The 20716-nt window shown below is 53.0% G+C and overlaps 4 protein-coding genes across 4 annotated transcripts; 2 read left to right on the top strand and 2 right to left on the bottom strand.

Annotated features, from left to right (window-relative positions):
• Positions 1-6: 6 nt before the first annotated feature.
• On the top strand, positions 7-4580 carry LOC100547760 (beclin-1). Its single transcript, XM_010724657.3, has 9 exons — positions 7-81; positions 467-557; positions 881-1017; positions 1449-1643; positions 1851-1997; positions 2466-2615; positions 2701-2761; positions 3238-3380; positions 3726-4580. The coding sequence occupies exons 2-9, from the start codon at positions 468-470 to the stop codon at positions 3892-3894; spliced, it is 1092 nt and encodes a 363-aa protein (XP_010722959.1). The 5' UTR covers positions 7-81; position 467; the 3' UTR covers positions 3895-4580.
• A 609-nt stretch (positions 4581-5189) lies between these two features.
• Positions 5190-8476, bottom strand: CNTD1 (cyclin N-terminal domain containing 1). Its single transcript, XM_003213124.4, has 7 exons — positions 8152-8476; positions 7923-7998; positions 7557-7725; positions 6944-7106; positions 6329-6473; positions 5857-5953; positions 5190-5309 (listed from the first exon to the last, which is right to left on the bottom strand). Exons 1-7 carry the CDS (start codon positions 8321-8323, stop codon positions 5190-5192), a joined length of 942 nt encoding a protein of 313 aa, XP_003213172.1. The 5' UTR covers positions 8324-8476.
• Positions 8477-8639: 163 nt separating this feature from the next.
• LOC104914614 (cytochrome c oxidase assembly factor 3 homolog, mitochondrial) lies at positions 8640-9301 on the top strand. The gene is made up of 2 exons (XM_010724656.2): positions 8640-8937; positions 9009-9301. The coding sequence occupies exons 1-2, from the start codon at positions 8655-8657 to the stop codon at positions 9119-9121; spliced, it is 396 nt and encodes a 131-aa protein (XP_010722958.1). The 5' UTR covers positions 8640-8654; the 3' UTR covers positions 9122-9301.
• Positions 9302-9385: 84 nt separating this feature from the next.
• On the bottom strand, positions 9386-20715 carry WNK4 (WNK lysine deficient protein kinase 4; the record flags this gene model as incomplete). Its single annotated transcript, XM_031557036.1, is given in 22 exon segments — positions 9386-10090; positions 10167-10264; positions 10374-10576; positions 10729-11131; positions 11212-11224; positions 11226-11309; positions 11506-12044; positions 12183-12302; positions 12401-12458; positions 12710-12865; positions 12939-13055; positions 13123-13264; positions 13364-13431; positions 13505-13540; positions 13542-13636; positions 13793-14117; positions 14193-14412; positions 14566-14654; positions 15064-15221; positions 15298-15518; positions 15851-16023; positions 20320-20715. Coding segments are annotated over 22 exon segments (3717 nt in total), but the record flags the coding sequence as incomplete, so codon positions are not given.
• Between the last annotated feature and the right edge of the window lies 1 nt (position 20716).

Genomic DNA, 20716 nt, shown 5'->3' with positions numbered 1-20716 from the left:
ACGGCGGTGCCGTTCCCTGCAGGAGGCCTTCACGGAGGGTCGGCAGGACGGCGTCTCCAGGAGGTTCATCCCACCAGCCAGGTACGCGGCCAGGGCAGAGCCCGCGGACGCGCCGCGCTGTGCCTGCCTTGGGCCGGGGGCGGGCAGCACTGCGGGAGAGGTGCTGTGTGCCTCGGATCGTGCGGAGCCTTTCGGAGCCTGCCCCTGGAAGTGTTTTCCGTGAGCTCTGAAATGCACTCAGGAGCAGCCCTTTAAAGCCCCATAAGTATACTGAGGACACTTAATTAGTTGTGGGTTAACACAAAACAGGCTTGGTAGAGCTCCCTTAACTGCTGTCCCCTCAGCCGTCTTTCTGGTGTGTTGTCTGTGTTCTTCCTTCCTGAGAACTGCCCTAGATCTAAGTCTCGTGCACAGCCTGGTTCCCCTAAGCCCTCTGCATTCAATTCTCGGTAAAATTCTTTCCAAGAATGATGTCAACAGAAAGCGCCAACAGCTTCACGCTGATTGGAGAGGCATCAGATGGAGGCACGATGGAAAACCTCAGCAGAAGACTGAAGGCAAGTTGTACACGAGCTGGTAAACTCAGGTACTTTAGACTTGATGACCTCAGAGGTCCTTTTCACCTTAAATATTCTATGACTCCATGACTATACATATGACTATATGACTATAGCTTTAGTTTTTCTAGACACTGTGCAGGGCTGAAGTGCAGAGTTTGTCATGGCATTGGCATTCAAATATTTTTGAGAATGAATAGTTAAGCATAACTGGCTTATTTTTAATCAAGACTTAATCTCTTAAAATACTTTGTCAGATGAAGAGCCACAGGCCCATCTGCTGGGAAGCTGCAGCTAGAACTAATGGTGAATTTCTCCTCCAGGTTACCGGTGATCTCTTTGATATCATGTCTGGGCAGACAGATGTGGATCACCCCCTGTGTGAGGAGTGCACAGATACTCTGCTAGACCAGCTAGACACACAGCTTAATATCACAGAGAATGAATGCCAGAACTACAAGTGAGTAATCTGGAATTGGTCAGGAAATCAGTTGGTTTAGGTGGGAAGGTAGGGAAAAATAGACTTATCTCGCTTTCCGTAGTCGGTAATGGAAGCTCTGGACTTTAGCTCTTGGTTTGAGTGAGATGAAGCGCTTACTGCTGAGGATCTCAAACTGAAGTCTGTGACCTCACTGGAGTGACAGATACCACCTGCCCAAGGTGCCGGTGTGGCAGCACTCACTGTGAGATCCACATACTTTGCAGTTATTCACAGGCAGCAGCAGGTCCTCTATCACCACCTTGTTCCACTGATAGAGCCGATGTACTTTTAAGACTGGAGTTCATGTTTATACTTCTACTCATGTGCAGGGCCTGCCATAGAACTACGGAGTATTGGCAGAGGGCCTTTTCAGGATCTCCATTCTGATAACCATGTAACTGTCCTACCAGGAGATGTCTGGAGATACTGGAAAAAATGAACGAGGATGATAAGGAGAAACTGCAGACAGAACTGAAAGAACTTGCTCTGGAAGAAGAGCAACTGATTCAGGAGCTAGAAGATGTTGAGAAGAACCGCAAGGTTGTGGCTGAAGACTTTGAGAGAGTCAGGGCAGAGGCAGAGCGACTGGAGCAGGAAGAAGCTCAGTGAGTGAACTGCAACTGCAGTTGCTGGCAGATAAATGAAATTATAAAGTATGGAAACCTATAAATAATGCCCAAATGCACATAGCTTGTTCTTTGCAAAACTGAAGCCAGACACACCAAAATAATTCTAGCATATCATGTGAGCACTTACATCCTTTCCTGTAAGAGCCTTGTACCTAGCATTTCTTGTCTTGATTTTATTTGAAGGTATCAGAAAGAATACTGTGAATTTAAGAGACAACAACTGGAGCTAGATGATGAGCTGAAAAGCGTGGAGAACCAAATGCGTTATGCTCAGATGCAACTGGATAAATTAAAGAAAACTAATGTGTTCAATGCAACTTTCCACATCTGGTAACGTAGACACTGGAATATTGCTTCAGTTTGCTAAGATTCTGCAATATAGAACCATTTAAATAAACACTACATTTGACAGAAGAGGTGCTAGTCAAGTTGTGCTGCAGAAAATGGACCCACCTCCCACTAGTGGCCTCTCAAAGATTTGCTGCAGTTTGCAGATATGTTTGAGGAGCCTGGAAAATGGCTCTGCTGACCATGCTAACTAGCTGGCAGCTGTTGTGCTAGCCAAATTTCTGTCAGGCTTCAGAGAGCATGCAGCTTGTTTTTGTTTTCCCAAAAGAACTCCTTCATAGAAAGCAAAACATTGTTGGTATTTATATATACCTTTAAATCGGCGTCATCAAACCTTTACTGCGTGACTGTTGTGTGTTCTGTAGCTCTTTGTTGGTGGCCCTTGTTTGGTTAGCATGCTAAAAGCTGTTCCTGCCCCAGTGCATTTATTTATAATTCCTCTTATCACAGGCACAGTGGTCAGTTTGGCACAATAAATAACTTCAGACTTGGCCGTCTCCCCAGTGTTCCTGTAGAATGGAATGAGATCAATGCAGCCTGGGGGCAGACTGTGCTGTTACTGCATGCCCTTGCTAACAAAATGGGCCTGAAGTTTCAAAGGTATACGCAATGTAATACACGTTTCACTTACGACCTGGATGAAGACTTTTAGACTCACCTGCCCATGAACTGTATGTCCTTTCAGGTACCGCCTTGTACCGTATGGCAACCACTCATATTTAGAGTCCCTCACAGACAAATCGAAGGTAAGTAATTCTGCACAAGTTGCAGAAAATAGACCTTGAACATCTCAGATCCCTGCTCATACTGAAGGACGCAGAAGACTAAGTGCTCTTGAGAGTACACCTGTATGAATTTACAGCATAGGAGAGCTGGCTATCCTGGTTTCAACACATAGTATCTCACTCCATGTCATATCGAGCCACTGACTGCCATCCAGGGGCATTAAAAAAAGGCAGGACTCTTGCATTCCACAGAGCAGCTGGTCAGAGGAAGTTAATGTGATTTGGAAGATGGTTGGTGATAAGGAACTTAAATCTTCTCTCGATAACCACTAACATTAATGTAGCACACTTAGCACGAGACAAATTGCACCTGTTACATGCTACAAACTGTTAAGCATCCTAAACTTAAGCCTCACACAGACTAAAGATTTGTAATGACAACATCTAATGTGAAGTGTTTAAGGTGCCTGAATTTTTTTTTATTTTTTTTCCCCCAGGAGCTACCCTTGTATTGTTCTGGAGGCCTAAGGTTCTTCTGGGACAATAAATTTGATCATGCAATGGTGGCTTTCTTGGACTGTGTGCAGCAATTTAAAGAGGAAGTGGAAAAAGGTGAAACTCGGTTTTGTTTGCCTTATAGGTAAGTGTTGCTAAATAGCATCAAGTTACCACATTGTACGGTGTCTCACTCAGCACTGTTAGCTGACCTCTGGACCTGTCCACAGCACTGCTTGTTTTGCAGTCCTGTCTTCTGGAGATCATTTGATGTTCTCTGTAGTGTGCAGGATTATCACCTTTGCTGTGTCTGAGATTTAAAGCTAGTTCCTCAAGTGAGGAAGTCTGAGGCTTGCTACATTTCTTTTAAAAACAAAGTATTATAACATACTAAGAATATGAGTATCAGATTTAAAGTTCAGAACTTAACATTACATTGAAATTAAATGCTTGCTTAGTAACTTCTTAATAATCTTTGTGTGTGATACAGGATGGACGTGGAGAAAGGAAAGATTGAAGATACAGGTGGCAGTGGTGGTTCTTACTCTATTAAAACACAATTTAACTCTGAGGAGCAATGGACAAAAGCACTAAAATTCATGTTAACTAACCTGAAGTGGGGTCTTGCCTGGGTCTCATCCCAATTCTATAACAAGTAACCATGTCAAGAACTTGTCCTGGCAGCTGTAGAGCATCTGCATTTTATTGGAGAAACTCAAATTAAGAAGTCTCTGAATACTAACCAGTACAAGATGTTTACAATACCAAAAATCCACAAGACACTTTATTTAAAAAATAAAAAAAGTTATTACGAGTAGTATGTAGAAAAGCAATATGTAAAACTATATAATTGAGCTGAACTGAATTTGAAAAAAATCAGCTATTGAATAGACATTAATCTGGCATTTTGGATGTTTACAGATATGTATATAAGTTACTGTCAAACTTCAAAATGCCAGCGAGTTTGATACTACTGTTACAGCTTAACAAAACAGGGGTAGAAAAGTGAAACGTTTCTAACAGGGAATAATGTGGAAAAACGTATGGAAGATCTGTTTGGTCACTGAAGAACTACAGCTTAAAATAAAATATTTTCTAAGTCATACCTACATTTCTTTTTGCCACTGAACTTTACAAGGGTTTGAAACTGTGAAATACTGTTAGCTACGATGATATCACCTCTTTGTCATACTTGCTGTAGCCTGTTATTTCACAGAGGTGCACTGAGTAACACCAATAATAAAAAACACCGTTCTACCCTGAGATTGCTTTTATCTAACACACGAGTCACAGCCTCAGCATCCCTTAGCATTTCTGCAGCTATGCTGAACAGGCACCTGCTGCCATGACAACTGCATGCAGCTTTCAAAACAGGTGAGAGTTTTTCTTCCCACAACACTGCTCAGCTAGCTGGCTTGCTGAAGGCAACAGCAAACAAGCCTCTGACCACTGGCAAAGGGAACACTGTGACAAGCAGCCTGGCTGCAGCAAGCTGTCTGAAACAACAGCCCAGTTTGTAATGACTGGGCTTGTGAGGTTGTAGCAGTACCGATTACCAAGCTGAATACCATTCACATTAATGCTTTTTCAAATCAAGACTCCTTACAATTTTCAAACAAAACATATTCGGTAAGTTAAATGTAGCTCTTAAAATAAAGCTTTTGGAGCTGAAAAAGGTATTCTAAACATTGCTTTGTTCCTGTGCACCTCTCTTCACAGCGCTGGTGCACAGCCTGTAAGAACAAGCTTTTCTAACTTAAACATAGCATATGAAATATTACAGAACAGACGTGGTATTCAGAATCAAAAGAAAATCAATTTGGGTGCCCTGTGTAGTATCACAGGAGGTGAAATACCACCAAAACAGTAACTATTTGCTACTAACAAACTAACTAATCGATCCAGAGGATAGCTGTATATAAAAGGCATAATTCTATTCTTTGGAATTTTTCTTCTACCTCCTATGGTGCTGTTTCGGAGTGATACTGCCAATAATGTGTTTCAGCACTGCATATGAAAATTCTGAGATACTTTGTGAAGTAATGCCAGTAATACAGTTTAAATGGTCCACAACCTTAGGAAACAAAAAACAAAACAAAACTTATTTACAGTGCCTAAAATACATTAATTTACAGAGCTACTTCTTGGCCCTACCCCGTATCTAAGAAGAAGAATAATGCTCCACAAACCCCAACTCGTGTGTTTTTGACTAAAGTCAAAACCTTTCTGTATGTCAGAGCAAGGGGTGGGTTTTTTGTTCTTGTTTGTTTGTTTGTTTTTCTAAATGAATTGCCTCTACTAAAGAAATAAAATGAAAAAGCTGCTTTCTGCAATGCACTGCTTATTATTCAGTAGCAGCTTGGGCAGAAAATTGTCCAGTTGTCAGTGAAACTGACTGAGTTCGAGCTGTGCAAAAGCTGAGGCAGGAGGATAAGCTGATGGTAACACTGACTTTGTGCTCTCAGATGTATCTTATAAAACCATGACACATCCTGCTAATAAACTGAAAGATGTCACTTTCACTCCCAATAGTCTACCAACCTCTGTCTGTACTTAAACATATAAATAACCTTCACTTTTTTCCCCACACATAGAGCTAATTTGTTTGGAAATGACTGTACCTTCTTCCAGTGTTCAGGGTTTAGCATGAAAGCACTTGTGCTGATGATTCCAACTGCCAAGAGCATTAAATCTTCCTTTACTATCAAGAACTTTGCTCTGCACAAGCAAAAGCATCTAATGGTGTAAAACGATGCTAGTTCAAGAACACCTGTAATCTTTGTACAGCCTACAGACATTTTAGCTTGTACAGTCAGTCCAAATAAAGCTTGATACTATTAACGTTAATCAGCAGTACCAAAGCTGGATTTTTAACATGAAGTTAAACACTTTCCTAGCTTGCCCTTAAAGCAAATGTGTTGAAGCACATTGTTTTGAACTGGTAATTATACTTCATCAACAATACTGAAAGCCTCCCAAAATAAGATATTTAAAAACAGATGTCAAAAAACAACAACAACAACAAAAAAAACAGCATAATGAGAATTATACTAATATGCATTTGTAAGGTTTTAATTAAAGTAAGCCACTTACATCTGCAGTTCACTTGGTGTCAAATTCTCAATGGCAATACTCAGTAAAGTGTCATAGATGGTATCTCTTCTAAGATAGAAGAAGTCTAGCAGTTGTGTGCACATCTGATGCAGCGGTTTTGCAGGAAGTAAGCAGCCATTATGTCCTGATATAGAGATCATACACAATTACCCAAACATTCAGGATCAATAAACTGAGTTAGAAAGAAGCATTAGTTACTGCAGGTGAAGAATACAGATTTTCTGTGACAACTGCCCCTTGTTTCTGAATGCCACAAGGCTCTCAGTCTCAGTGCCATTACACTCCCGAAATTCAGGTTGTCAGACCTGGGCAAAGTAAATGGTAAGTCATTTTAGAAAATGTGGTCTTATACTAAGTTTAGTGAATTTAAAGCAACCTTTTATTGAGTGGGACAGGACTGGCTATCAGACAACACCCTGCAGATTCTACTATGGACAAGTTCTCATCTGAAAGGTCAAGTCTGAGAAGTTTCACATGCCTTCATAGTAAGAAAATATATGTAACATGGGACATTTTGTTTCAGATAGCTATAATGCAGTAATAGCTCTGTTACTCTTAAAATTCCTTACCATTCTCTCTTAATAATGCTCTTACCTAAAACCTCCAGAAGCAGTTCAATGTAAGCCAGTGGAGTCGACACATTGATCTGGAACTGCAGAGTTTCTAAAACAGCAAGCTCTGACTCAAGCAACTCTTGTTTAGTGTATGAGTATTTTAAGGATTGCAGAAATTTTAAAGCTGTGTCACTGTTAACTGCCTAAGAGGGAAAAAAAAAAAACACACTATTGTGTCCTCATTGCTTTACTCCTCCCATTGCGTTTAAGCACAAACCATTGTGGTGTTGATACTTCATGCTCCCACAGCTGCCCAACATGCCTTTTAAGCTGGCATGAGAAATACAGCTCAGAATATTCCCTTAGGTTCTCTATACCCACATACGGTCCCCAGTCAAGCTCTCTGTAGCTCTCTGTTCTGACAGCCACAGGCTGGGATTTCCAGCTGCCTGTACTTTCTTCCTGACTGTACTGGGAACATTTCCTGACACATTTTTACAAGAAGAGTTACAATTAATCTGCCCGAAATGTAAGAGACACAGGGCCTCTGTGTTATCACTACTGATTTTCAGAGAGAAAATGTATTGCTTAAAGAGGTTATATACTTTTCTACAATACTGAAAATGCAGCTGGAAAAGGCTCATATAGATTACATTATAGTGTAAGGAAAGTTTGCTCGCAAGCTGAATGCACGACACCAGCCGTAGGACAAATGTGTCATAGATCAGTTCTTGCAGAGAGTTCTGGCTTCTGCCTTCTTCACCACCTGTAACGTTCTGTCTGGGGGACGTACAGATTTGTTCTACTTGCTTGATCATAAACCTGCAAAAAACATTTCTACTAAGGAAAAAAGAAGAGAAGCAGTTCTTTACATACACAATACATGTATAGCTATAGATCTAAGTTATCATTCAAAAGACAAAGCTCCAGATACAAAGAATATATAGTTTGAATGACCAGCAAAGGGTGTGCATGGTGTCAATCGCGTTAGGGATGAGAAGTGCTCAGCATGTTCTTACCTTTCAAGTAGCTCTACTGCTTGATACCTTGCTGGTTGGTCCAGGTGCCATTTTTCAGACAGAAGGAATATAAATTCTGGAAGAAAAAAAAACAAAAAAAAACAACCAACCAACCAACCAAACAAACAAAAAAACAAAGACACCTAATTGCAACAAACTTCAGCCAGCAGACGCAGCTGTACAACAGTTCAGTGATGCAGGAGCCAATGGTGGCTGTGCAGGACCTCACCCACAGCACGTGCCTCCCTGAAGCAGCCCGCAGGGTCAGGCAGCACGCTGAGGTGCCGCTCATTCTCCATGGCCAGGTGGATCAGTGTGTCCTCGATGATTTCAGGGGCAACTTCACCAAAGAGCGGATCTGGGCTGGAGAACCTGGATGATACCGGCACCCGGGACAGCATTTAGCAATTCGCATCTGAAACTTTGAGGGCTGTAGTAATAGCAGTAACTCTTCACAACTACCAATGCCAAAAGCCACACGAAAGCAGGCAGAGCCTCCTGCACTTACGGGCCGGGAAGACAAACCGGAAAGTGGAAGACCCACCCGCAGTCTCCGGAAGGAGCACCGAGGCGCGCCGCGCAAACGCAGCCCTACAGGCAGAGCGCGTGCCGCCTTGGCATGTGCATGCGGTTCCCGCCTGCGGGAATGTCCCCGCCAATCAGAACGCGCCCCCTACGGCCCTCCGCGTTCCGGCGTCAGCCAATCACTCGACGCTCCGCCTCAGGCCGCTGATGTCCCGCGCTCCTTTCCGATTGGCCAGGTTCTCGGACGGATGTGGCGTCACTGCGGTGCCGGAAGTGGCGGTAGGGAAGATGGCGGCGCCGAGGGAGCCGGTCGGGGAGGCGGCGTTTGCGCGGCGCATTGACCCGGAGCGGGAGCCGGGGCTGAGCCCTGAGCAGCGCCGCCTCATGGCGCAGGTGGAGCGCGTCCAGCGCCAGCGCGCCTTGCAGCGCCAGCTCCGCAGCCGCAACGTGTTGCTGGCGCTCGGCATCGGCCTGGTCACCGCGGGCATCTGTATCCTGCAGGCGGGAGGGCGGGCTGTACGGGCTGCGGGGCGCTGTTGTGTTCCTTAACCCCTTCCGCAGACGGGTATACCTTCTACTCCGTGTCGCAGGAGCAGTTTCTGGACGAGCTGGAGCAGGAGGCGGAGGCGGCGCGGGCACGGGCCTGGGAGCGGCAGAAGAGTGCTGCGAGCTGAGCCCGGCCTGGCCTGGCGACAGCCTCGAGGAGACCGGAGTCGCGTGGGGTCCACGTGGCCCTGCGACTCGTTACAGTGCCAGGGCACCCTGCAGGCAGGGCTTTTTGTCCTGGAGCACAGGAGGTCTTGGCTATGCTCTCAGAATGCTGCCTTTGTGCAATAAACATGTCTAGAGCCTGGGTCGGTGCTTGCTGCTACATCACCTGGTGACCAAAATCCCTCTTGGGGTCTCACAGCTCCTGGACACTTGCAGATGTAGGGGAGGTTTTCCATTTTTATTTTATCATCTTGACTCAAATTTGCATGAACCTTAACTGCATAGACACAGACAGACATGCTTGGTATTTAATCTGTATTTATGGGAACGCTTTCTTGACATCAGTTTGTAACAAAATGCACTGGGCTGTCATTTTTGGGGGGACTGAGTGTGGCATCATCTTGCTCTGGAGCCAGCTTTGGTCCTGGCTGCAAAGCAGCTTACAAGAGGAAAGTGGCACTTTGAGCCATGGACAGCAGCTGGGGAGCCAGAGGTGAAGCTGTGAGGTGGCCCTGGGGTGTGGGCGTGGATTGAAGGAGGGTTGGAAGACAGCGCAGTGGCAGGGGTGAATGGGATGCAAGGGGTGGTCAGTTCTGCTCTGGGAGCCAGGAGCAAAGTGCAGCAGAGTGATGCTATGAGCAGTGTCAGCACTCATCCCTCCTGCTTCTGGGGCCAAGCTCAAGCAAACGGCTGTGTGCCACTGGGATGAGACGGGCTGGGGCACACGCAGGAAAGAGCATACGGGACAAGTGTGGGGACAGCCATCCCCTCTGTCTGGTGCAGAAGCAGCAGGTGCCCAACAGTGAAGTCTTGATAGGGTGCAGAAAGGCAAAGGGCCAGGCTTTCCAAGGTGCAGAGACTCTCTCACCCCCTACGGGGCAGCAGGCACATGGTTGAGGTAGTTCATGAAGTAACTCCTGTCCAGCTGGCTACTGTGGGAGAGAGGTGCTGATGAGCTGGGGCATGCTGGGAGTGCCGCAGGGCTGTTATCAACCCACTGCCCCTTACCATCCAGCTGAAATCATCTGCAAATGTCACTCCCTTGCTCAGCCGCTGCTCCTGGGAGCCGGTGCTGCTGCCACTCAGTGAATTCCGGCGCATGATTCCTGCTGGGACAGTTCAGTCTTGAGAGAGTGCACTGAGCTGTGCCTCGCACAGGCTCAGCCCTGGGAGCCCCATCCTATCTAGGAGTTGCAGGTAGCACTGGGGCTGTACCTGGGGGCTGCGCCAACTCCAGGCGCTGCAGGCTGTTGCGGCGGGAGGTGTTGAAACTGCCCTTGGAGAGGCGGCGCTGGCGGCTGGAGAGCATGGCAGCAGGGGACACGATGCCCAGTGGGGGCTGCTTCCCCATCCGCAGGTACAGTTCCTCAATCTCCTTCTTCTGGGTGCTCTGCAGCAGCTGTACTTCAGCCAAGTGCCTTGGGAAAGAGAATGGGAGCTGAGCCTGGTGTACATATGGTGCCCTCAAAACGGGCATCGTCCTTCTGCCTGGGCAAGGATCCTTCATGAGCACAGCCCCCCACCCCTGGTGTGCACAGGAAGCACATAAGCTCACTATGGGGCTGCTCACTTTTGACGCAGGGTCTGCAGCTCCTCCCAGATCTCCTCGTCCTCGCTCTCAGTGTCATCACTGCTCACATAGGACAAGCTGCGGGAGTAGCTCAGCCATACCTGGCTCAGCACCGTCTGCGGAGCACTCTCCTCCCCAGGGCCCTCCCGGTCACTCTCTGCCGGCACCACTCTCCCCTCCTCAGCTACTGCCTCCTCCTCAGGGATCTGCACTGGCATCTCCAGCTCTGAGTCAGAGTTGCTGCTCGTGCTGCTTGCTGTGCCAGAGGTGGTGGGCAGCAGGGAGCTGCTCACTGCCAACTCTGTGCCATGCTGCTTGCTCTCACTGCTGCCCACTGGGGATGTGACAGCTGGCTCCTTGGACGGTGTCACCTGGAAGCGGCCCAGGATCTGGGGCTTGGCTTCTGGGGGGAATCCATGGGGGTGAGTGGGACACCAGGGATGCTGTAGTGCCCCTGTGGGCACAGTCCTTTCCCAGCCTCACCTTCATTGATGGGTCGACAGCCGGGCCTTGGCTACACTGGATGCTGGCGATTCCGAGACGATGAGTGGGTGACCAGGCTTGAGGGAGAGAAGCGGCACCTGCAGGCGCCCGCGTGCTGTCACCATACCACCACATTACCTCTGCTTTTGCTCCCACAGCTGTGACCTTTGGCCTACTCAGCCCTCCCACCTCCTCAGGGCTGTCCCCATGCTGCAGGGCTCTGTGTCCCATCACCAACCCAGCCCACAAGCATTAAGGCCCACGTCAAACAGCTCCACAGAGCCCCACACTCACTGTGCTGCCCTCTGGGCTCCCTGGCATGACTGTGCTTGGCATCGTCAAGGGACCTCCCGTGGGGCACAGAGGAACTGCTGCCGGAGGAGAGAATGGCACGGGCCCCCCCATAGCAGGGACGTCAGCCCCCAGAGGCCCGCTGCAAGACAGGGAGGATTTTGCCATGCTGGCAGGGTCAGGGTAAACAAAGCGTGGGGGCCCAAGGACGAGATTCTGTGGCCGAGGCAGCAGCGGGGAGTAGAGGTGCCCACCTGAGCTGGCAATGGAGGAGACAGCAGGCAGCAGCGTGTGGGCCACGCTCATCACTGCCAGGGAAAAGACATTGGCTAGGGACAGGAGGGGGGTGGTTGGGGACCAAGGTGTGCTGGTCATGGGGGGGCTCATGGGACTGCTGGGTCCACTGGGGATGGGGGATGAGGGGACCAGCAGAGCAGGGGGAACAGACATTCCTGAGGAGCCTGGGGGTGTCTGTAGGAGCACCGGTGATGCTGTCATGCAGGATGGAGATGATGAGATGAGAGGCCAGGGCTGCGCTGAACCTGCAGGAAAGAGAAGCATCAGAAACAGGGAACAGCCCAGAGCACTGTGCCACTGCAAGTCTGGCAAAGGTGCTGCAGCTGACAGGGTATGACTGGGAGTCCTGGGTATAGAAAATGCTGCCCTGCCAGGCCTGGTACCTGCGGGGGAGCCTGGCAGTGGCTCTGCAGGGCTGGAGAGGTCATTCTCCAATGGGGAGCTGCTCGGCGCTGGCAGGACGGGTGACTGGAGCGAGGTGCTGGGGCTGATGCAGCCCAAGTCTGTGGCACAAGGGCACACTTAGCCCATCTAGGCCTCCCAGAACCCTCCTGACTCAGCCGGGGGTGCAGGAAGAGTTCACACAGAGGTGAGGACGTACCACTGAGCGAGGAGGAGGAGATGGAGTGCGAGAGCTCCTGCAGTTGCAGCTCTGCCTGCTGGGGAAAGAGAAGCTGAGCTCAGCGCTGGAACAAGCTGAACCAAAGCATGACTGGTCCCCAGCCCATCTCCACTGCAAGCAGGGACAAGAGCCTCAGTTCTGCCATGCAGACAGCACCATGACCCGGAGCTGCAGGGCTCCTCTTGCTGGGGCTGGAAAGATTCAGCACCCACAGCGCCTGCCCCAGCACCGGGCAACCCCCAGCTACACTCGGGGTCCCAGCGTGGGGGGCTGGGACCAGGCACTCACGGGACGGCTGGCGACACGCTCAGCCTCGGGGCTCTCGGGCAGCTCAGATGCGCTCTGCCCGTCCTTGCGCAGCAGAGTCTCCACGCGGTGGATGATGTCCTGAATGCGGTGGATGAAGCCGTCCTGCTCCGACTTGAGGATGAACTCATTGTGGACCTGGTGGGGCAGTGCGGTGATGCTCAGTGCCATGGCTGCCCTGTCCCCACCATTATCCAAGTCCTGCACTCACCATGACAGCTGCGATTTCCTCTGGGTTGTCCCCATCCAGGTCGAACTTGAACGTCACCATCTTGTTGTTGTAGGTCTGCAGCTGGCACTCCACCACCCGATCGTTCTTGTCGGAGATCTGCATGCAGCATGAGGGCTCAGCAGAGGCAGCAGGGATGCATTCACCCTGACACCACAGCACTCACATTGGTGATGCGCAGCCGGGACCGGGCTCTGCGTCGCTGCAGCCTCCCCACTGCCCGCTTGGCTGGCAGCTTGGTGCTCTGCTCACCAGCAGAGAGCCCCTCGCAGCCGTCGCTCATGCCCGATGCCACGTCCGAGGCATAGCTGCAGGACGCCCCGTACATGAATGCGGCTGTCCCCATCTGCAGCCCCCTTCCTAGACAGTTCCAGCCCAGGATCCCAGCCCAGGATCCCAGTGCTTACCTGTCCACCGGAGAAGAGAAGCCGCTGGCTGTGGGCAGGCGCTCGGTGGGTAGCTGCACTGCAATGCTCTGTGGGGAGGGGATGCTGTGAACCAGTGCCACCACCACTGCCACCCCAACCCTTCCAGCCTCATGGGCTCACCGTGGGGAAGCAACGTGTGGGGCGGGTGGGTGGGGGGGCTAGTGGGAGTCCCCAGTGAAGCACTGCAATGAGACACATCTGGGGAGTCGAGAAAGCCAGAGGAGCTCAGGTAGCCATCTGTTTCGCAGTCGGCTGCAAACAAGTGCACATGTGAGCATGGCCAGACCTGGAGCCCCCTCTCTCCCCAGCTCTCAGTTCCCCTTTAGTAGACACAGCCTTGGGGCGTGATGCACAGGTCTGGCAGGAGGAGTGGGAGAGCCCCGTGTCTGCTTCCCTGTGCCTACATACAGGTGGCCGAGGAGTAGCTCGTGTGCCGGTACACGAAGTGCTGGTCAGCCTCAGGTTCCTCAGGCTCTGGTGGGAAGGTGCTGCTGAAAACAGAGTCCCTGGAGCCGTTGGTGGCTGGGGCAGGTGCAGGGATGCCCGGTGCCAGTGGGGACTTGAGGTCCTCCAACAGCTGCAGGACACCCGGCGCCTGCCCCAGCTCAGCCTGAGGCACCACGTCCTGCGCACGCTTCAGTTTCTCCCTCTTGCGCTTGATGGCAACCACGCGGTCCCGCACCGCCTTCGCCACCAGCTTGTAGTCAGCCTCGCAGACAAAGCCCAGGACGACCTGCACAGGAGTGGAGCTGTATCAGTCCGCAGGGACCCCCACGGTCTCCCATCCCCTCCACCCCGCAGCACCCACCATTTCCTGAGCCACCTCCTCTGCCACATCCTTGTAGAGCTCGAAGAGAAACTCGATGGCATTGTTGTCCTTGTACTTGCCATGCAGCTTCTTTGTGTCATCCATCCGCAGCCACAGCTTGAGCCCTGACTTAATGCCGTCATCCTCCTCTGCCAGCTCCACATGCACCCCTGTGTCCTCCTGGAAGAAGGAGTGCTCCAGCAGGTCCTGGATGGTGTATCTAGAGGAAAGCGCTGCTCAGTGTGGGCTCACAGCCCATTGCTCTGGGTGGCAGCAAGGGATGGGGCAGAGGGACTGTGTGTGGGTGCACTCATGGGTGCAGACACTCAGGGCAGGGCTCTGCAGTGCCATGTCCTCTCCCAGTCTCTCACACCTTTCATCCTTATCCATGCGAATGCAGCCCTCGATGATCTCCTTCAGCTCAGGCACCTTCACCTTGTAGAAGCTGCTGGGCTTCAGGCCCTGGGCAGGGGCAGACAGCACCCATCAGGAAGCCTATGGGCTGCAGCTGCAGGGTGCCGTGGTGACCCTCAGACAGTGCCCTGTGGGGCCAGACTCTGCTTGGCAGCTGGATCCAGCACTGGGCTCCAGCCCAGAAGGCAGGAGCTGGCTGGGTCTGGCCAGGGCAGCCACGATGCCCTGGGGACAGAGCAGCCAAGTAGCTTTGTTCCACCCTATGAGTGCACGGGGTGAGGCACGTGGGCGTCTCTACCTTCTGCTGGCTCTGGCAAAGCTCGCAGAGCTGAGCACCCTCTCACCTCCCAGCCTAATTTTAGCTTCTTGCATAACCTGCCAAGTGGAGTACTTCAGGAGCAGCAAGGTCCAGCAGCTCCCCCCACATTGCCCCTTCCTCCAGCCCTGAGGCACTCACTGAGGTGACCTTGCGGTAGATCTGGGCAGCGTTCTGGCACTCCGAGTAGGGGTACTCCGAGGTGGCCATCTCCAGCATGCACATCCCGAAGGCGTACACGTCCACCGCTTCATCGTACTTCTCCTCATACATCTCCGGGGCCATGAATTCAGGGGTTCCTGGGGGCACACAGCATGGCTTAGCAATGCGCCTGTTCCCACAGGTGCCTCCACGACCCCCATGCCCCCATCCCACCTATCACACTCTTGGCGAAGGAGGCACGCTTGAGCGTGGCCAGCCCCAGGTCCCCTATTTTGACGGAGCCGGTGGGGCCGGTGATGAAGATGTTGTCACACTTGAGGTCACGGTGGATGATGGGGGGTGAGCGAGTGTGCAGGAAGTGCAGCCCTTTGAGGATCTGACGGCTCCAGCGCTGCAGTACTTTCAGCTTCATCTCCTTGAACCGCTTCAGGTAGCTGTGAAGGGACAGGGCTGGCACCAGAGCACTTCACAGGCACTGATGCAGCCCCATTCCACAATCCCACCATCACCACTGAGCTGTAAAGGGCACGCAGCAGCCAGGGGCTCCCTGTGCCCCCTCCCCAGCTAAGTTCTGCAAAGGCAGCACAGAAAATGCAGCCAAATCCGAGCCAAGCTGCCGGTGCCAGGAGTGCAGTGGGAGCCAGGGGTGAGCACTGCCATGTGACTCCCTGGGGCCCCCCAGCCCATGTGCTGGCTATCACTCCACAGCAGAGCCCTCCCCCACCTCTCCTTCCCTGCACGCTCCAATCCAGCAGCCCCCACTCACGTCTTAAGGGTGCCAGATGTCATTAGTTCAGTGACCAGCACAATGCAGATCTGCCCTTTGACAGACGACTTCCAGGAGTCGTAGAAGCGAACAATGTTGGGATGCTGCAGCCCCTTCAGCATCTCCACCTCCTCACTGAAGCGCTGCCGCTCCGTCTTGGACAGCTTCCGTGTCTGTGGGGGAGTGGGTAGTGAGAGGGGGCACGGGGCTGCGGGGCTGTCACCTCCCACCCCCCTCCCTGCGCTCAGCCTAATGCAGGGCTTGATGGAGCTGCTTGCCTCGTCCATTAGGCTGGGGAGGGATGGCTGAAGATCCCCCTGTGCTGAGCAGCCCATGTGAAACCCACCTTGAGCCGGCTGCCCAGCCCTGCAGCCCATGCACTCAGCTCCCATATGGTGCCCATTGCCAGAATGGGCACTGCTAGCCCCGCACTGCCACGTGCTCGATCCACCGGTCAGCCTCGTGCAGACCCTTCTGCCCCTATCCTGGGCAGCTCCTGCCTCCCCTGCACACAACAGCTTCAGGCATTGGGCACCTTCATGGCAGGGAGCCGGCCCTCTTCAATGAGGCCTTTGTTGGGGAAAGCAGGCGTGGGAGGCTCCAGCCCAGGTTTTTCCATGTTCCTCCAGCTAAAGTTAATTAAAGTGGAAGCCAAAGAGCACTGACACAGGCACTGAGCAGCCCAGGGTATGAAAGAGGAGCAAGATCCTGCCTGACTCCCTGCACCCCACAGCACCGCCCTGGTGCAACGACCCTTACTGAGCATAGAGCCAAAGGGACGGAGGAGCACAGAGCCCAGGAGCTGGCACAGAGTCCCAAGAGCCCCGGTGGCAGCAGTGCCAACAGCGTTTGTGAGGTGCCCCCATTGCCGGGTGCTGCCCGCCCCATGCACAGCTCCTTGGCTGGCAGCCACCATCCAACAGCCCAGGCAGCTTTTGTAATATTTTCATTGCATCATAACTGGCCCCACGGCTGGGCTGGAGCTGCTCCATAATCCCCTCTCTTCTTTAATACATGCTCAGGGACCCAGCTCAGCCCAGAGGAGAACTTGAGCCTTGCTGCAGTGGATGAATGGGATCTTTCATAGCCAGAGAGGAAAACAGCGCCCAAGGCCCCCGAGCTGCCCAGCGCACACCCTGCCCCCCCAGCCCACCACCACCTACTGGAGAGCTGCAAGGAGCTCAGGGGCTCGGCTGCACCCCACGGAGCGGCAGGGCAAGGGGCAGCCATGCAGGCTGTGGCCGGGACTCAAGGACCGTCACTGTGGCTCCCTGAGTCTGATGAGGGGGGACCAAGACGGCATGCAGACATGTCCCCCAGGGAGCCTGAAGCAAGGCTCAAGGGAGCCCCACTCTTCCCTCAAGCCCGTGATGGATTCATCCCCAGAACCATTCCAAACAGGGAGCCAGGCACCCCAAGGGCTCTACCCTGCCCTGCCATGCAGGGGGAGCGGTGCCCAGCAGGGTCCCTGCCACACAGGAGCCACTCAGACTGGGATTGCAGTGCAGGACAGCACACAATGTACAGCTGGGGCTGCCAGCAGAGCTGTTAGCCCAGGACATGGTGTCCTTTCCTAGCAGACACCTCCTGATGAGGAAGAGGAGGATGCTGGGGGTGGCAGTGCAGTGCTGGGGAAATAGTCATGCCCCATCCCAGGGCCAGGAGATGGCTGCTACCATGCCCAACAGGGCCAACTGCAGAGCTGAGGCCAGATGAAGGTGAGGAGGGAGGTGCAGAGGTCCACCGAAGTGTGAGGCAACGCCACAGCTGGAGCAGTGCCCATGGCACTCCTGTGCTGCTCACCTCAGCCAGAGGGTCCCAGCAGCATCAATCAGTGAAAGACCGCATTGTGCAGAGCTGAGTGTCACATCCAGGAAGGGGGGCACCCAGGGATATCTGCAGAGGTGCTCAGTGGGAATGGTTCAGGCGCTGGGCACTCAAAGCCCTGAAGACGCAGCCCCTGCAGCTACACGGGGATCAGAGAGCACCCCCTTCTTCTCCCAGTGGGTGCCTGCACGAGCACAAGCACCCGCTCCATTCCCAAACCCCAGATTCCATTCAAGCAATCCCCACTCTGCTCTCAGCCTCCCACCAGCACAGGATCCAGGGCAGATTTCTGGTGGCATGGCAGCACCCCCCCGTGAGGCGGCTCCTGCCCCCCTCCAGAAGGGTCCCCACTGAAAAACTATGCATGGGCAACATATTTACAGCTAATCTCACTCTGGGCCTCTGGTTTCCTCCCTGTTTCCTCCTTTCCCCCAGCCCTCAGTACCTAACAGAAATAGTCTCAAATCTAAAGCTGGAAAGCATAAACAGGTCACAGCTGGTCTGTGGGATGCACAGGGACAGACAGCACTGCACAGGGCTGTGGGCAGTGGGGACAAAGAGGTCCCCAGGGGGTCCTACAGGAAGGCAGAGAAAAGGCACTGAGCAACCTGGTGGTGAGGCAGGGCTGGGACAAGAGCTGGGATTTGGGTCTGGGAGGCACCACGACGGCTGGATGAGGCTCCTGGGACCGGAACTGCATTCAGGGCTGAGGTTAGGTGTTCATTTATATTTTAAAGGCAATAAAAGGAGAACTGTGAAAGACATGGGACAAAGCTATTTTTAAAAGGGCAGAACCACAACCATTTTTATTTGCGGTTCCAAATCCTGTATTTGTGTCACAGTGTCTGATTCTTTGCATGATTGCTGAAAAAAAACAAGCTTTGACAGGTTATGCACTGCCAGACTCTCATCGGATGTGCACTTGGGGACGAGATACACCGAATAAAGAACAGAGGGGGCTGCTTTGGAGCTGTCTTTGTTCCAGCCAGAGGGTGTTGCTCTCATCCCCAGGCACCTGAATGTAACTGGCACACGGTGCCAACCCAGCTGCAAGCAGAGCTCTGTTAACACAGCAGAGCCCCGCTGAAGGACAGGTGCTGGGGACTGCAGTCCAATCCCCGCAGACACCCTGGTTAGGGACGCTGGGCATGCAAGGGAACACAGCCCAGCACGGAGCACTCCAGTACCAAGCTGTGCTGTTAGCTCCAGGATCTGCTATGGCTGCGGTTGTGGCTCAGTGGGGCACACAGGCTGGGCATGGCCCCACAGCAGGGACATGAGGCAGCCAGGTGGGACGCGCTGGGCATGAGCGGCTCTTCTGAAGGAAGTCACTTCCACCAGAGATGCTGCCTTCACCAGCACAGAGCGGTGGCTTCTGGCGCTGCAGGGCACAGCCAGGAGCTCAGAGGTCTTAGGAGGGAGATGCGGGCATAGCAAAAGAGGAATGCTGACTGGCTCTGGGCTCTCTGAAGCAGTCACCCCATCTCACAGTACCGAGGCCCAGAACCACATCCTCCTCTCACAGGCTGTAGTCACCCCTCCAAAAGTCATGCACCATTATCTAAAGGATCTCTTCTTGTGTTACTGGGCTGCAGCCATCCCATGCGGCTGCAACAAGGCTTTAGGAACAAGACAACAAACTTGCAAGACATGTTTTTCTCTGTAAACAAGGACTTGGACCTTCCAGCCGCAGCAGCCACCCCCAGGGCAGGAATCTGTTGGAGACTTTGGACTTCACCAAAGCCCCTCCCTGGGGGCTGCAAGGAGAAACCTGGAGCCCCACTACCAGGCTCTGCTCACGCAGCCTTACTGCCACAGGCAAGATTGCTCCCAGCACGTGCAGAAGGGAAGAAGGCATCACAGGAGCAGTACCTCTACCACTGTCCTCAGTTGCCCGGCATCGCATCCCGCTGTTGGGGAGCAGCAGGGGAGGAGATCGGAAAGCTGAGAGACATGGGAAGCCATAGGTCCAGATGCTGTTAGCAGACAGCACCTGGAAGCATCATAGAAACCACACGTGGGTGCCCACACAGGCACCACTTCAACCAAGGACAAGCAGCTGACAAGCAGCAAGGACATGCTGTACCCTGAACCTTTTTGCACCCGGCCCCCGCTCCCTGGAGCATGTGCCCCAGACCATTCTGAGAGCTATCGAAGTGCACCTCCAAGCCAGCTCCGGCACTGGGACGGCTCCCCTACCCTGTCTGCTCTTCTAAAGGGCGATCTGTAAGCTAATGAGTACCCAAAAAGTAGCGGTGTGCAGCACAGCCCAGATTTTCCCCCAATGCCCCAGAGCAGGGCTGGCGCTGCGGGCAGAGGCTGCAGGCGCTCCATGAGTGCTCTGTAGCTCAGGTAGTGACACAGCAACGGGAAACAACGTGCGACGATGGGAGGGCCGATGAGCACGGAGCCGAGCACGGAGCCGAGTTCCAGGGCAGCGACAGCGCACGGGGAGTCCAAACCTCCCGCACGTTTCTGGCCCCACTGCTGCAGCGGAGAGTGTTGAGTGCGCTGCGGAGGCACTGGGAGTCCCTGCCGAGCAGCTCCTCCCTGAGTCCCCCTACCCCGGGCTGTGCCATCCCAGGCTGTGCCGTGTCGTGCCACCCCGTGCCGTGCCGCAGGTGCGCACCCTGCCCTCATACCTGCAGCTCGCACCACGCCACCTCCACTGTTGTCTCCGTGTCCAGTCCCTTGTAGACGGTTTTGAAGGAGCCCCGGCCAATCTCGATGTCGAACTTGAGGAATCGGCCGTCGGGAGAAGTGGCCACGGCGCGCGTCTCCACCTCCTCGCTCTCCGTCTCCTCCGGCTCACGGTGAGCCGCGGCGCCCGGCGGTGGCGGCGACTCCACGCTCGGCCCCGGGTAGCCCAGCAGCTCCAGTTCCACCGAACTCCGCCGGTTGAAGCGGGAGGAAGCGCGGCGGGAGTCTCGTCCCGAGGGCCTCCGGCCGCGGTTACGGTGCGGTGCTCTACCGGGGAGCCCCGGCTCCACCGCGGAGCCGCCGCCTGCCCGCTCCGCCTCGGGCTGGGACATGGTTCCA

The sequence above is a fragment of the Meleagris gallopavo genome, chromosome 29, assembly GCF_000146605.3.
Source record: "Meleagris gallopavo isolate NT-WF06-2002-E0010 breed Aviagen turkey brand Nicholas breeding stock chromosome 29, Turkey_5.1, whole genome shotgun sequence".
NCBI classification, from domain to species: domain Eukaryota; kingdom Metazoa; phylum Chordata; class Aves; order Galliformes; family Phasianidae; genus Meleagris; species Meleagris gallopavo.
The sequence above is the reverse complement of the archived record's forward strand: the minus strand, read 5'-3'. Positions and strand labels throughout refer to the sequence as shown.